The following is a 15,765-nucleotide window of genomic DNA, read 5'->3' as shown; positions in this document are numbered from 1 at the left end:
CTCAGGAAAAAAAACACCAAGATAATTCATTTTATTGCAGCCTGGATGTTTCTCATTTACTACTGGTCCACATAGACCAGCCTGTCCCTCTCAGTATTCAGAGTTCTACCTTGCTGTTCTCAAAGGCGCAAATAAGCTTTTCCTCTTATTACCACTCCTATAATCTGGGTTCCTTTGAGAGAAACCTGGCTGCATTTTCTTCCCTGTTCAGTCATCAGCAAACCTTTGTGAGTTCAGTTTGTGGGACTTTCCCCAGATGGATCACCCTTTCTGCTTCTGAAGGCTTCCCTTCCAAAGCTGGTGGTACCATTAGACTCATAGAATAGTTAGGGTTGGAAAGGACCTTAAGAGCATCCAGTTCCAACACCCCTGCTATGGGCAGGGACACCTCACACTAAACCATGGCATCCAAGGCTCTGTCCAGCCTGGCCTTGAACACTGCCAGGGATGGAGCATTCACAACCTCCCTGGGCAACCCATTCCAGTGCCTCACCACACTAACAGTAAAGAATTTCTTCCTTATATCCAATCTAAACCTCTGTTGTTTAAGTTTCAACCCATTACCCCTTGTCCTATCACTACAGTCCCTAATGAATAGTCCCTCCCCAGCATCCCTGTAGGCCCCCTTCAGATACTGGAAGGCTGCTCTGAGGTCTCCACACAGCCTTCTGTTCTCCAGGCTGAACAGCCCCAACTTTCTCAGCCTGCCTTCATACAGGAGGTGCTCCAGTCCCGTGATCATCCTCGTGGCCTCCTCTGGACTTGTTCCAACAGTTCCATGGCCTTTTTATGTTGAGCACACCAGCAGTTAGTGTGTCTATTAGTGTAAATTAATCCATCTTGTTTGGCCTAGAGTAAAGAGCAATTGTCCACCTGAATTGCTCCATGAATGTGATGGCTGCCAGTGGATATATGAAGCTAGGACCAGGGATCTGTTCAGTGGCATAGCCTGAAGGAAGAGTGAAAGTCTTGCACTTCATCAAGTCCCAGGACCACAGGTGGACAGAGCTGTGGGTTTCAGCTTCTGCTACAAGCACTGGATGTCTTTCAAAGGTTAAATAGCTGTTGGGCACCCTTCAGCACTGAAGAAATGGCAGAGCAAGACACACAGCTACATACTTTAATGGGTGTCTTTATTATGTATGGAAACTTCATAACATGAAGTATCTGCAATGATGTTACTAATTTATGCTTTTAATTCCCAGTTAGTAACAAGTCCTTTCTAAATGTAAATGGCAGCAGCCCAGTACCCCTTTTTTATGTAGATTGACATCTGTGAATACTGCCTTTGAGACAGACCATGTGGATATGATTAGTTTGTTGATTACTGGGCACGGTTTTAAAGAATTATGCTGAATAAATGGACCATTACTTTCTTTTCTGTGCATTTCTGATCTTTCTGTGTGATTGTGATTTGATCACTGTTGAAGTCAGCACTTTCAGTTCACTTCTTTTCAAAGTAAAGGGCTTTTTCAGTAGGGATCCCACAGTTGACTGTGGGAAGATATCTGCCCCCTACAAGAGTCCTGTGAGAGAAGCCTTTGCCAGAGAGAGTAACCCAATTATGTTTGATTATTCATCACTCGGATGGACTTATAATGGAGATGGTTTTCAAGCGTTTTCTACCTAATATTTCACACTAGAACCCCAAACCATGTCCAGATCTGAACTTCCTAGGGTTGAGCAATAGTGGAGGGATGTAAGCAACAAAGATGCATTTCTCTGTTGTTCCAGCTGATACAAATAACTGCTCCTGCTTTGGTGAGGGGATAAGAAGACAAGGAAAATGGGTGCCTCCTCTTGCCAAGAGGAGCCCTTGAGTTAGAGCCCTTGATTTGTGCTGGTAAGAGAGAGCTGTGAGCAATACAAGTGATTTCCCATGGGAGAGGTGTGGAGAAGGTTGTTCCTTTGGGGTTAGTGCTGCATGAAAGGAGCTTCAAAAAATCCTGAAAGAGCAAGAGTGAATCAATGTGAATAGCATTGTCCTGGGTATTGGAAGAATCCCTGCTAAGGGTATTGGTTTCGGTAATAGAAGCAAAGAAGATTAAAACAAGCCATGAGTCTAAAATGTGATTCAAGTATGCTGGCTCCCAGTTCCTCATTTTATGCAAAAGAAGGCATTTATGTTTAAACCTTTAAGACCTTTGTGTTGTGCAATCAGCTGTGCTACTGTGTGTGTAAATGCTTCGCACTGAGGTTTCATCCAAACATTCAATTTTCTCTTTCCTTTTGCATAAGTTTTGGTGGTTTTCCTGTGGTGATTGCAGGTGTTGAAAACTGAGGTTAGATATGCAAGAGAAAAACAGGGTTGCAAGGGCAGGTTTGGCTTCAGTCAAAGCAAATGCTAGAGCCAATACTGATTCAGTCAGCGTTCTGTTGGCTAGAGAGAAGACTCAAAATGTCTAGCTCTGTGGTACCCATCCACATCTATGACATTGGTAACTGGGTGAGAAGGATGGTGCTTTCACTATTTGAATGGCCAACAATAAACTCCCAGGAAAGAACATGTAACAAGGCTACAGTAAAACCATCAGCCTCCCCTGCATTTAGCAGTTACTTTAACTAGAAATTTCTTCTGCACTAAGACAGTTTGCCTCCCAAAGCAAAAATCACAGAATCCCAGACTGGTTTGGGTTGGAAGGGACCTTAAAGCTCATCCAGTTCCAACCCTTGCCACCAGCAGGACACCTTCCACTAGAGCAGCTTGCTCCAAGCCCCATCCGTCGTGGCCATGAACAGTTCCAGCCTCCTCTTCTCCAGGCTGAGCAAGGCCAGCTCCCTCAGCCTGTCTCCATAGTAGGGATGCTCCAGCCCTTGCAGCATCAAGATGTTTCACAAGGCTGAAGTGTGCCACACCGGTGGCTGTTGAATGAAGATGCTATTAAGGACCTTGAGCCTTTGTGTTTTGAAATAAGAATTGTCATTAGCAGCCCATTGAGGCCTCATTTTCATGTCAGTGAATTGCTGGTTTTGTGCTCAGCAGCTCATTTCCCTCCATTTTCAGGTTTCACCTGTTTTATTTGATCTTGGAGTTATTAACTTTATTACAAAGCTCATTTTTCTTTTCTTTTCTTTTCTTAGGGGGTTGTTTATCACCATCCATGACAAAGGCCACATTGCAACAATGCTAGACTCTTGGCCTGAAGAAAACATTAAGGTATGTGGCACATCTTCTGTGGACTGGGAAATTACAGGGAGTTGGGTGCAAAATGGGATATTGATTGAAACTGCTTGGGATTATTTGCAGAATTGCCTATTTAAAAGGACAAGTGAAGAGTTACTTCCTTCCTCAGAGTTTCCAAGCTGGACTCAGTTCAGGTTCAGTTTCCATTCTGGGTTGGACCTCAGAGACTCTGTCATGTGTGTATATGGTCAAGATCAACTTTATCAGAATTAACAGGACTTTGGCCATTAAAGACTGTGCATGATAATGAACTCGTGCAGAACAGCAGTCTTAGTGAAGAAATAAGATATGTCTGTTGAAGAACACATGTAGCGAAGACACATCTTTAAGGTATCTCTGTAACTGACTTGCTTGTTAGGACTCCTTCCCAATCCAGTGAGTCATGCAGCATCCAGAACACTGGCAACTCTGCAAATAATATTTGATATCCAGCAGCTGAACACCCCACCCAACAAGTGATCTTGTGTTTTTCACTAGAGCTTGGGGCTGGGGAAGTCCCTGGCATGAAATACCATGGGATGTCAATACTTAAGACAGGTCTTGCCAGTCACCCACTTCCATCAGTCTGAAAGTACATGTGGCTGGGAATTTCCCTGGCTATTGACAGATTTGGTCCCCTATCAGCTGTTTCTTCCAAGAACAAAGGGCTGGCAGCTGAGAAACCCTTGCAAGCATTTTCCATTTCTCAGGGACAAAAAAAGAGGAATCTGACATGTTTCCAGAAAAAGTAATCATATTCCTATAACCTTGTCTTTGGAACCATGGAGAACAGATGCAAACTAGATATTTTGTCCTTGCTCTATCCAAAGATCTCAGTATTTCCATTTCTTTCTGACAGGGGACTGTGAGCAGAACTCATTATGGCTTATAGATATGTTTTTGCAGATGGGGAAACTGGCACAGAAAGATGAGAGACTGTTGTTGAAACAGCTCACTCTGGCACCCAAAACAGACCATAGGAAGGGCAGTGGTCCATGGAAGAGATCCAGACTATCTATGTCCCAGATTTGCCAGACTACAAAGGCAGCTAATTTCATCAGCATCCCTGGTTTGGACTGCAGGGTTCCTTGTGTCTGTGTACACAGGCTTCTCCCTGCCTGAACTGGAACACTTGAGATGTTGAGATAAGTAGGGAAGCACCTGCACTGCACATCAGTCCCTGGAGGGACCCAGGTTTTTGGGAAGGTTGAACATAAACACCAATAAGTCCCATTGAAGACAGTGAAGAAATACCTGGATTTGTTGCTCACATTCTGCTTTGTGCCTCATTAGAGCTTGATGGCAACTGTGGGAATGGGAAATCTGGGTCATAGGCTTGGATCCTCTGCCTGGAAGGGCTGGAAGGGTGTTCTGCTTTGCTTAGCAAAGCCTCAGCCAAGATCTGGTGTGCCACACCTCTACCCCTCCTGATGAAAATGGGCTGCTTTGAAAGAACCATAGTGCCAGAAGCAGAACAAGCAAGAAGCCATTTCTGAACATACTCATATGGGAACTTGGGGTTTTCATGTCTCCTCCAGGGTGGCTTATGAATTCTGACATGAAGAAACATTGGATAGAACGCTGACAGGCATCATCAGTGATGACTGACTCATCAATGCCTCCCCTTCCTAATTTTCCCTCTGGTTCCCTAATCTGGTACTCTTTTTCTGCATGATGCTAAAGCAAGAGAATCCTATAGGATGGCATTGTGGCATCTCAAAATAGGATAATCTAGAAACTATATATTCTGTTCCAACACAAGTGTGTTGTCATGCTAGGTACTGTGCTGCCCTTCTTTCCCTGCTTTCCTTCCTCCCTTCTTCCCTCCCCTTTCTCTTTCCATAGGGTGCCCACCTAGAAATGCACTTAGCATCTTGAATCCCCCTCAGGAGAACACTGTACAGGGCTGCTCAAATTCATCCTTCCAAGTAGCTTTTTCTGTTGGTGCACTCAAGGCAGAGTGTCAGCTCATCCCGTGAATGCTGATCTCATGCAGTCAGTACAGAGAACTGGCAATGCTGACAGTGCCACTTGCCTCAGGAGCATGGAGATCAAAGTAGTGCTCTGGATCACTCTGCTGGACCACACACCTCCTACCTAGGCATTGCAAAACCAGGTTCCTGGGTATGGCCAATAGTCCAGAGCCATCTTGGTGACCATAGAACCACAGAATAGTTTGGGTGGGAAGGGACCTACAAGGTCACCTAGTCCAACCCCCCTGCAATAAACGCTGACATCTTCAACTAGATCAGGTTGCCCAGAACCACATCCAGCCTGGCCTTGAATGCCTCCAGGAATGGTGCATTCATCACCTTCCTGGGCAAGCTGTGCCAGTGTTCTACCACCCTCATTGTAAAAGATTTCTTCCTCATATCCAGCCTGAATCTCCCCTCTTTTAGTTTAAAACCATCACCTCTTGTCCTGTTGCAACAGGCCCTGCTAAAAGTCCTTCCACATCTTTCTTATAGGCCTCATTTAAGTACTAAAAGACCACAATAAGGTCTCCTCAGTGTCTTCTCCAGGCTGAACAACCCCAATTCTTCCAGCTTTACTTCACAGGAGAAGACTCAGTAATCTTGACTTGTGAGAACTTCTACAGTGATCAGTGATGAGAGAGATGAGCATCTTCAAAGGGAAATATCCCTTTTATCCCTTCCCAAAACAGCTGCTGGAGGGAGGAGATGGACTCTGGAGGCTTCTGTCTCTCCCCATCAGTTAAATGACCCACTTAAACTGCACACCCAACCTGTACCTTTAGCCAAAGACTTGCCTGGAGTCATCAGGAAAATTTGTATCACAGCTGGAAGCAGGAAACAGGTTCTGATTGTTAAACCAGCCCTTCAGTTTGAAGGGTCTGTGCTGCTCAGCTACAGATTAAAGTCCTGTTTGTTGAGTTCTGATCACATGAACAACTGAAACCATTCCTCTGTCTGAAAGAGACAGTAATGAAAGTCTCTCATGGTGTATCTTCTGTTCAGGGTTATTTTGAGGAGCTTTGGTACTTACAGAGTGCAGCACATCTAAGGCTGAGGAAAATTTACCTCTCTGATGGATATCTGAGTGCTATCAAGCAGTTTTTAGGCTCACATGTGATCACTTATTTGTTTGGATGCAAGGGGATCTGTGCTCAAGAGAAATATTTTGATTCATTAGAATTTATATATTCTCTGCATCATTAGGATTTCAAGTCCTTTTCATATAGTTTGCAACAGTTTTCAGGATAAACCTGGAGCAGTTCATGTCCTTGCAGCTTTCCCTATTCCCATCTCTGCCTTCCATCCCAATTGCATCCTCTGGGTGTGGTAAAGAATTGAGCACACACAAACAGATGGAGCCCACCCAAAAAGAGGCTTTCCCATTGCTAACATTTCATACTGACTCAGAAGGAAAAGCAAAGGAAGGAAGGGAAAACAGGAAACAGTTCCAAAATGGAGGTGGGTAAGTGTGTTACTGCCATGACTGAATGTCAGGGATTGTCCATCCTCTAGTCTAAGGACAGTGTATAGTCCTTTTGGTTTGAATAGGTTCTTCATTGAAGGATCACTTAGTGACAAGAAAGTGGCAACAGCCACTTTATATTCTATGTATAGGAGGATCATGTCAAAATAACCCCTGTTGCATACTGGTTGTCTCTATTATGAGCTTTGCAACCCTGAAATGTATCATGTGTTAAACTATAACAGAGGGGGTTATTTTTGCTAGAGAGCAAAATAGATGTAAAATACAAAATAGATGCATGTGTCCTCTGCACCTCTAGTTTCTCCTCAGGCTTATTTCTGAAACAGTGGTTTAGGTTGAGGGAGAAAATAGTTTTGGTATATGTATATAGTTTGAATAAGAAAGGACACTGAAACAGATGAGTATGATTCTTCCTGAAATAAGAAAGATGTCTATCCCATTCCTAAACAACAAAATGCTTCTCCATCACAGCAATAAACCAGAGCATCTTGATGCCACCAAGGTAATACATCTGTAGCTTCTAATCTCCCTTTCTCTCATTTCTCACGAAAGGACACACATGTATGTCCTAAGTTTAGCCTTAACTTTGCCAGATCAGCAAATAAAGAGCTTCTCTGCAGTCTTCTGCTTTGAAATCCAAGCTAGGCTGTGCACGAGTCCCCTGCAGGCTGATGAACCATTTGATGTGAGCGCTCTGTTCTCTCAAGTGCTGAGAGCTGAGGTTTATTGTTGTATTTACAGCTCATCTCCCACAGTGGGACTGGCCTCCAGTGTATTTCTGCTCTTACTGGAGTTCAGAATTTCCCTAAAGAGTGCCTGACCCTGGGGACAAAACCAGCAAACGGAGCAGTTCACCTAAAACTGGGGAAGTTTAGTCAGATCTGCTTGGTCACTTGCCTTCTAAGCTCTCAGTGATGTGCAGTATGGGTTGAATCGCCCAACTTTAGGCTTCTGATATGAACAATATTAAGCAGGCTTTTATTTCTCTTCTTGTCACAAAGAAATGGTACAATAATAAGATCTAAAATGATGGATCAGAGGTTTTGGTGAAGTGGCACATTACGGTGTTGCTGAAATGCGAAAGGTCAATTGCACAAAGAGTTAAATGGCTATTGTTTCCCATCTGGGTGGGAAAAAGGTCTAATATTAAGTGCATCATGTGGGAGCCTCTCTGCAGTCCATGCTGCTGCCCATGCTGCTGGCTTCTGACTAGCTGACTTTGCAGTCAGGGGAATCAGAGGCAGAGGGACCCACTTATAGTGATTTTTGCTTTGATTGTCTCATCTTGGCTACTCCACAGCTACTGTACAATAGTGTGAAAACAGGAGCTTGTTACTTCCACAGTAACAGATGCAGTTCAGAAGCACAAATGCTTTTGTACAGAGCCCTTTTTTTTCCAGAAGAAAAAGAGGAAAAATGAAAGGCAGATCTCTTTTGTGATGTTTGTTATACAGTTGAGGATGCTCAAAAAGTCATGCTACAAGTCTTTGCTACAAATGATTGAAGTGCTGGTAAGCAGAATTGCTGCTCTCCCATAGTGCAGGCAGCTCCCTATCAACTACATCATCCCTACCCCAAAAAATGAACAGTCCTCTATCACTAACAGCCTAGTTACATAGAAAGCATTACATAGAAAGAGCAAATACCCATTGCACAATGTCACTGCAAAATGGCATCAGTGTGAAGACAGTGGAGCTGGGTTTGTTTCTGGAGCCTTGGCAATGCCATACAACAGTCCCTTTTGATCCTTCTAGGCTATTGTGGTGACAGATGGAGAGAGGATTCTCGGCTTAGGAGATCTAGGAAGTTACGGCATGGGTATCCCGGTTGGGAAGCTTGCTTTGTACACAGCTTGTGGTGGAGTTCACCCACAACAGTGTCTCCCTGTCCTGCTGGATGTTGGCACAGACAACGAGGTAAGACCATTCTTCATTAATCTGACAGGGAGAGGGGGGAGAAAGAATTGAGATTTATGCTTCACTGAGGCCAGTCCCTAAATGTGGAGGCACAGCCAGAGCCATCCAGGATGAGATGATGGCTAGACCAGCACTGCAGGGAAGTGGGCAGGCTTCATTCCTGTTTGATGCTAAAGAAACTTTTGCTCTTATGGGGAACTGAAATAAACACTAAACAGCTTCGTGGTCCCCTGGTGAGAAGTCTCAGAGTGTTGCCAGTTGGAGTGGCAACATGGCAAGGTGAGTTGAAAGATGTTGTACAGGAAGTCCCAGATTTGTTCTGGTGTCTGCATAGAGGTGACTGTGTTCCAGTAAGTGGAGAATCCCCAGTGGGTGGTTTGGGGATGATTAATTTCAGTGTTCTGTCAGACTGCACACTTCACTGCACATGATAACCAGACAAGAGGACTCCATCTGTTTGCGGATTCTTGCCTTATGACTCTGGCTCAGAAAGGCCAAAGCACAACGTCTCAGCTATGCCAGAATGGACATCTGCAAGGGATGTCTTTTTCAAGCTCAGATTAATATCCTATAGTCAGTTGTGATGGGCTGGGCTTGTCCATTGCTGTACAATGTACTTGTGCCTCACTTGACCTCAAGTGAACCAGACATGTGTTTCTGGAGAGAAATAACAAATCTGGGGTATAAGAGCTTTGAGTTTGTGTATGAGGAAAGGAGTGCTGATGTTTTCAGATGTGATCTGCTGCACCTCTTTCACTGCAGCCCCAAGTGTCTGGATAAAAAAGTGAAAGAAAGCAAAATCAGTGGTCATGGATGGCATTTGGGATGAGAATCCCAATTACCTCTTTGGTCTCTTCTCCCAGGATTGTTTTATCCCTTTAGCATATTGGCCTGTCATGGACTTGTGGAATATAGGGTTTGCTCATCTCAGCCTGATCCATGGTCTTTCCTGAAAAGTGGGAACTCTGCATTTGGATCCCCTGAGGCTAAAGCAGGAATTAAGGCTCAATCTCTCACTTCTTAGAGTTTCCAGTCAGTAGGGCATTGTGCTTGACTTTGGTTCCTTCATCTCTTCCTCCTCCTCCATGCTGGTCTGGACACCACCAAGTGCTGGATGCTCTGAGCCTTCCAGCTGGAGTTTCATTCCAGAGGGACCTGGGTGAAAGTGCTTCCCATGAGAAGCTTCTGACCATCTGTTTCTATCTCACTATCCAGGGGATACTAAAATGGCACCAATGACTTTTAGGCATCTCCAAGGGTCAGATGGTGACTCCCAGAATCAGTCTTGGGCACTTTTGTTCTGCCCAACATCAAGTGTACCTTACGTGTTCAGGAACTTCTTTGTGGAGACAATTTCCACATCTGGGATTAAGATACAGAACTTGCTGTTTTCCAGCAATATGAACAACATATTCCCTCACAATATAAATAATATCTTTACTTAATGGCTTTCTCATGTGCGTAAACCCAGCTTAACCAAAGCCTGAGCATGTCCTAGGACCGTCCTGCCCAGGAGTAAACTCACTTGTCAGTGCAGAAATAAGACACATCTTGTATGCATCCAGTCTGTCTCTGTGTTACTAACACAGGAACCTCAGGTAGAATGGATTAAATATAGTAGTCATATTTCTAGCATCAGTTCCGGCTTGTCTTTCTGACAGTCCATAATACTTTGTACATTATTTCAGCAAATTGGTCTTTTTCCAGAGCTTGGCATTTCTCAACTTGCCTATGGGAGAAGTTCATTCTCCATTAACTGGTCCCAGAGTACCTGGCACTGTAGGAGCAATCAGTGAGGTGATGCAAATGGGTCTGCTTAGTGTTTCATGGAGTCCTGGATTGGTTTGGGTTGGAAGGGACCTTAAAGCTCATCAAGTTCCAACCCCTGCCACGGGGTGCAGGCTGCTCCAAGCTCCTGTGTCCAACCTGGCCTTGAACACTGCCAGGGATGGGGCAGCCACAGCTTCTCTGGGCACCCTGTGCCAGCGCCTCAGCACCCTCACAGGGAAGAGCTTCTGCCTAAGAGCTCATCTCAGTCTCCCCTGTTCTGTCAGGTTAAAGCCATTCCCCTTGTCCTGTCCCTACAGGCCCTTGTCCCAAGCCCCTCTCCAGGTTTCCTGCAGCCTCTTTAGGCACTGGAGCTGCTCTAAGGTCTCCCCTTAAGGAGCCTTCTCTTGTCCAGGCTGACCCAGCCCAGCTCCCTCAACCTGACTCCATAGGAGAAATGCTCCAATACGTTCTATGGCCCTGAAGAGTTAATGTATCAAACTTGGAGGAAAACTCTTTCAACTTTCCTTCTAAGGGAAAACAGCTGTGACTGTGAAACAGATCTGATTTTAGCACACCTGCAAATATTGTGGGCCATATGGCTGCAGGACAATAGGTTTGAGATGGCTCATCCCCTTCTCCTGTGGATGATTCAGTTCCTGAAACTGGGAGTTGCACTTCTGTGACTAAGAGATGTGTTGGCCCACCTGTCCTTGAACTTTCCCCAAAATATGTCCTATTTCCATGCTGACCCAGTCCTTTTTAGATGGATTAGTGGTCCTGACAGAACGTCTGCTGGATTGGTTGGAGAAACAGCCTGGATTTATATTCCTAGCTGGAGCCAAAAACTAAACTAGTCTGTTGTATCAAAATACCTTGCCTTGACACCTGCAGCTAACTGAGGTGAGTGCTAGGGGGGTGTGGAGCTCGGGAACATTTTGGCTGGTTCTGGGCTATCACCTAATGGCTAAATGACACATCATTTCAAGTTACCTCAGGTGATCTTCATTGCTCAAAGCACTGTTTATGGTCAGCAGCTCTCCTGGTAACCTCAGTGCAAAACTGAGAACTACATGAGCAGTAAACACTCCTCACACAAGGTCAGTTTTATTCACCTAGTGTGAGGCACCTTGGCAGGGAGCCTTTGGTAGAGCAGATGCAGATGCAGACAGAGCTCTGTTTCCTGTGGCAGTCAAGAAGCATTACATCCCTCTGACTTTATTTACACAGAAAGATTGTCCTAGCTTCTAGTAGAAGACCTGTATGAGGTGGCCTTCACTGCATAGTAAGTAACATGCATATGACCACAACAAAGAAACTTTTTGGGTAGTCTGGGACATAAATCTCAGTCCACCCGTGGAAGAGAAGATGTCAATGGAATTGCTTTGTGTCCTAGGCTCTCCTGAGTGATCCACTCTATATTGGACTGAAACACAAGAGGGTTCGTGGGAAACAGTACGACGAACTGATTGATGAGTTTATGCAGGCAGTGACCAACAAGTAAGTGGGATTATATACATGGCTCCTCTGGGCTGCTTCCATTTAAGAACAAACGTTGCATCTCGTGAAACAAACATTAGTATAACTGATCGTCCAAGCAAAGAAAGGTCATTTCAATGCAAGTCTCCTGGGTGGTCTACAAATGATTCTTTGTGCTTGAGCACTCTGTGTCAAAAATATTTGTCTTCAGAGAACTGAAATGGGACAGACTATTTATAACCATTTCCTGTCCCTATAGGCCAGAGGTGTCACACATATGCCCTGTGGGCTGTATCTGGCCTCCATCATGCATTTATGAGCCTCATTCAGCATAAGCAGAATCTAAACTTTGGTTTGTTTACACTTTGTAAAGGAAGTTTCTAGCTTTCACCATTGTGAAGGAAGGCATCTAAATGGAAATGGCATGTTACTGCACACGGTGGTGTCCGTGTGAGTCTGCAGGCTGCCTCTCTATGGCTTTGTTAAAAACAGGAGCTTCCCTGCTGGCATTTTGAGTCTGTGGAGCAAGAAGGCAGGGATCATAAGCACTGTCTTTTTAATGGTGGGACAGACCAAGTGCATATTTCCACTCTTACTAGCTGGGATAGAAAGTCTCTGATATACCAGGGAGTTTGAGATGGGAAGAGCAGAACCACAACCTCAGCTCTGTGTGTGCACTGCATTGAGTTCCTCTTTCTGAAACAAATCACAGTATGTCCAAATCTCCACAACTGTACCATAAGGAGGAAAATGAGAAGAACTGTTAAGGAAAAAAAGAAGAATATTTGGAAAGCCCCAAGCTCCTAAACAGCTTTTTCTGCTTTTTCTAAAGCAGCAGATGCTATTGATAAGCAGCAAAGTGCTGCAGTCTGGGCCTGATTAATAGGCTGCTGCCTATCTGTGTGTTGTAGGGTCTTTCCCTCACAGCTGAAGGAGCTATATTTGATCTTCCCTCTTTCTGTGTCTCCAGCTGGCTGTATGTGTGTGTGTGTTCCTGCATAAACAGGAGTGGGTGGTACGTGTGTCATCAGCTCACAGTTCATCCTGTCTCCCCTGTTAGGAGGCATCATTACCAGTGTCTAATGACAACACCTACCCATCCCCTGAGAAGTATGTCTTTACACAGTCTGACTGCCCAGCTGGCTGTGGGTGGAGGGATGCAGGAATTAGGGGCTGAAATGCTAAGGACCATAACATCAATGGAAGGTGTGAGGTGTCCTTGCCCATGGCAGGGGGGTTGGAACTGGATGATCTTAAGGTCCTTTCCAACCCTAACTATTCTATGATTCTATGATCAATGGAATGACACAGCTGACAAACCAAGGTTTGAGAGGAAAGAGAGTGTCATGGAGGAATTTCAGCATCTGTTGATGTTGGTGGCTGCCCTGTGCAGTGTTCTACTGCGCTCTATGCACATGCAATGCTGCTGTTAAGGCAGGAGTCTCTCCCTTACTATTCAGCAGCATGATGTAGGCATGTCCTATGGGATAGACAGCCAGTACATCAACCCACCCAGCTGCAGTTGCCTACTTACTGTGTAAAGATACTTGTCAGCCAGTGCTGTAGCCTCTATATCTGTGAGTATAAACACAATAACTCTGTTGGATTTAAAATGCTGTTTTGAAATAGATAAAACACCAAATTAAAATAAAGGGTGACTGCAGAGAAGAGAATGTTGTGTTTGTGCCCTGGTTTGTCCTTCTTTCTATGTGATAAGAAAGCTTGGCTGAAATGCCAGTTGATTACAGTGTAGTTTTACATTAGATACTTGTGGTTTATCTAGGGGGAGGAAATTCTTGGAGGCTAGAAAACTGATCAAACACACATAGGAAATCACAAGAGGCTTGACAAGGAGAAAAGATTTAAGAGCTGTCAGGGTTGATTAGTGGGGGTTTTGTTTGTTTTGGTTATGGTCCCTAATTAATCCTTCAAGGAAACTATCCCGCTTCCTTCTGGCTAGGGGACCACAGGGGTATTGTAGTGGTGGTGTTGATGATAGAATGGGAACAATAGAATGGGAACCCAAATGATGGTCTCAGCTGTCATGAATGTGGCTCTGATATGCTCGTGGTGTTAAACTGCACCCGCTACTGCTGTGATGTCAGTGAGAGCAACACAATTTGCCTTTTCTGTGCTGTGGAGGAAGGATTTTTGCTGTTGTTTTCCTGTGTTTATTTTACATGAGCTAATCTCCACATCGAAGAGAGAAGACACTCAGCCATGAAACAATGAACTCTTATCTTGTGAGGAGGTGATGTCATGTCTGATGCTTTCATCCAAGTACTGGGAATCGAGTTCCTGGGGCCCCTCTCCCAGCTTTTCTATTTCTCTTATAGCCAGGATGAATTCCTTGAATACAGTAAGCCCCCAAAGTGTTCTCTGCAAAGTGGAGCTGGGAAATTCCACTTTACACATCTCTGTTCCCATCTGTAAAGCATTTGGAGATCCTTGAGTGAAAGGAGACATTGCTATACATTATCACCCTGACCACCAGCATACTTTAAAGAGTTGATGGAGTGTGATCCTCTGTGAGCTCTGGACTAGTGAATAATTCTACTATCAGCTTGGGTTTGGCAAACTTACATGGAACAGCTTCATTTGGTCTTGAATTTCCACTGGAATGACTGAATGCAACCCAGTAGCTCTAGCTTCTGTTAGGAAAGGAAGCTGAAATTGTTCAGAAGGTCAACACCATGCAGCTCTTGTAGCCTGCTTCCATGTATGAGGAAACCTGTGGGTATGAACTGCTGTGATCTTCAATCTGCTCTGATTTCTTAGGAGAGTCTATAATGTCACACGTAAATTCAGTAATACGGGGAGGAGCACAAACCTGTTGGAATGTGGAGGTTTCCTTTTCAGCTCCGTGTTCATGCAGGAATTCTGCCTACTTCCTGAGGGTACTTCAGCTCCTTGTGGAAAGCATTTGTCAGTTCCTCTGCAGGAGTACCTCCCACCCTTTCAAGTCACTGCTGGCTCAAGGGACATTTGTCACTGAAGTGGAATGTGTCAGAGCCCACAAGAAAGCCAAGGGACTGAAGATTTACTCTTCCAATGGAATAATAATGTCAAACAGATGTCAGATTTCTATAGCTGGAGACTCCTACAGTCAGCAGAAAGGCCTCCTGGTCTCATAACAGCCACCTAGTAATGAAATGATGAGCGTGTCAGAGGCTTCAGAGTTAGCATTTAGAGTATTCTGAAAGAAAGTATGACTTCTGGGCAGTTTTAGAAAGGAAAGCCCTTTCTGGAGCAGCTGGGTAAGTTTTGGTGTTTTCCTGCTGCCTAAACCTCCATTCATTCCTCTTTCACCTAAAACATGAAATGCCTGAGCTCTTTAATGAGAGCTCCAAGGTGTGCACTTTGCTCCTCTTGGGAGGCAGCTGTGTGCAGAATTTGGCCCATTAAGCCTAGCCTGTGACTGAATGAAGCAGATTGACAAGCTGCTGTTTTTATACAGTGAGTAATATACTTCATATGGTACAATACACTGCTTCAGTTTTCCCTGTCCTCAGTTACATGGCAAAGGGCAAATCAGTGTTACTCTTGAACTGGTATGTTTTAGTAAGCTGGAATAAATATTCATCTGAAGTGCTCAAGGATCATAATCAGTGACCCACAGACATTCTGGGGCTTGCCTATATGAGCAAATTAAGGTTGAAATCCAAATGCCATGGGACATGTGCTGGGAATGCTTGTTGCACTGTGAAGAGCTTCAGCCCATCATCTACAGTAACAGTGTGTGTTAGTCCTCACACTCTCTTTCAAAGGAGACCACTGGAAACTTTTTTCGTCCTTCTCCTTCTAAACTGGTGTAGAAGCCAGAGACCATCCTAGAACCACAGGAAGGTTCAGGCTGGGAGAGACCATAAAGCTCATCCAGTTCCAACCTGCTGCCACAGGCAGGGACACCTTCCACTAGAGCAGCTTGCTCCGAGCCCCTGTGTCCAACCTGGCCTTGAACACTGCCAGGGATGGGGCAGC

At 44.7% G+C, this 15,765-nt stretch overlaps 1 protein-coding gene across 1 annotated transcript in view; it reads left to right on the top strand.

The window, feature by feature from the left end:
* The window catches only part of ME3 (malic enzyme 3), a 95,154-nt gene that overhangs the window by 56,289 nt on the left and 23,100 nt on the right, over positions 1-15,765 (top strand). The window contains 3 exon segments of the mRNA XM_034074353.1: positions 3,082-3,157; positions 8,377-8,538; positions 11,702-11,805. Coding sequence (XP_033930244.1) covers positions 3,082-3,157; positions 8,377-8,538; positions 11,702-11,805 — 342 coding nt within the window.

Source organism: Melopsittacus undulatus, chromosome 2, assembly GCF_012275295.1.
Source record: "Melopsittacus undulatus isolate bMelUnd1 chromosome 2, bMelUnd1.mat.Z, whole genome shotgun sequence".
Classification (NCBI taxonomy): domain Eukaryota; kingdom Metazoa; phylum Chordata; class Aves; order Psittaciformes; family Psittaculidae; genus Melopsittacus; species Melopsittacus undulatus.
Note: the sequence above shows the minus strand (reverse complement) of the source record. Positions and strands in the feature narration are given on the sequence as shown.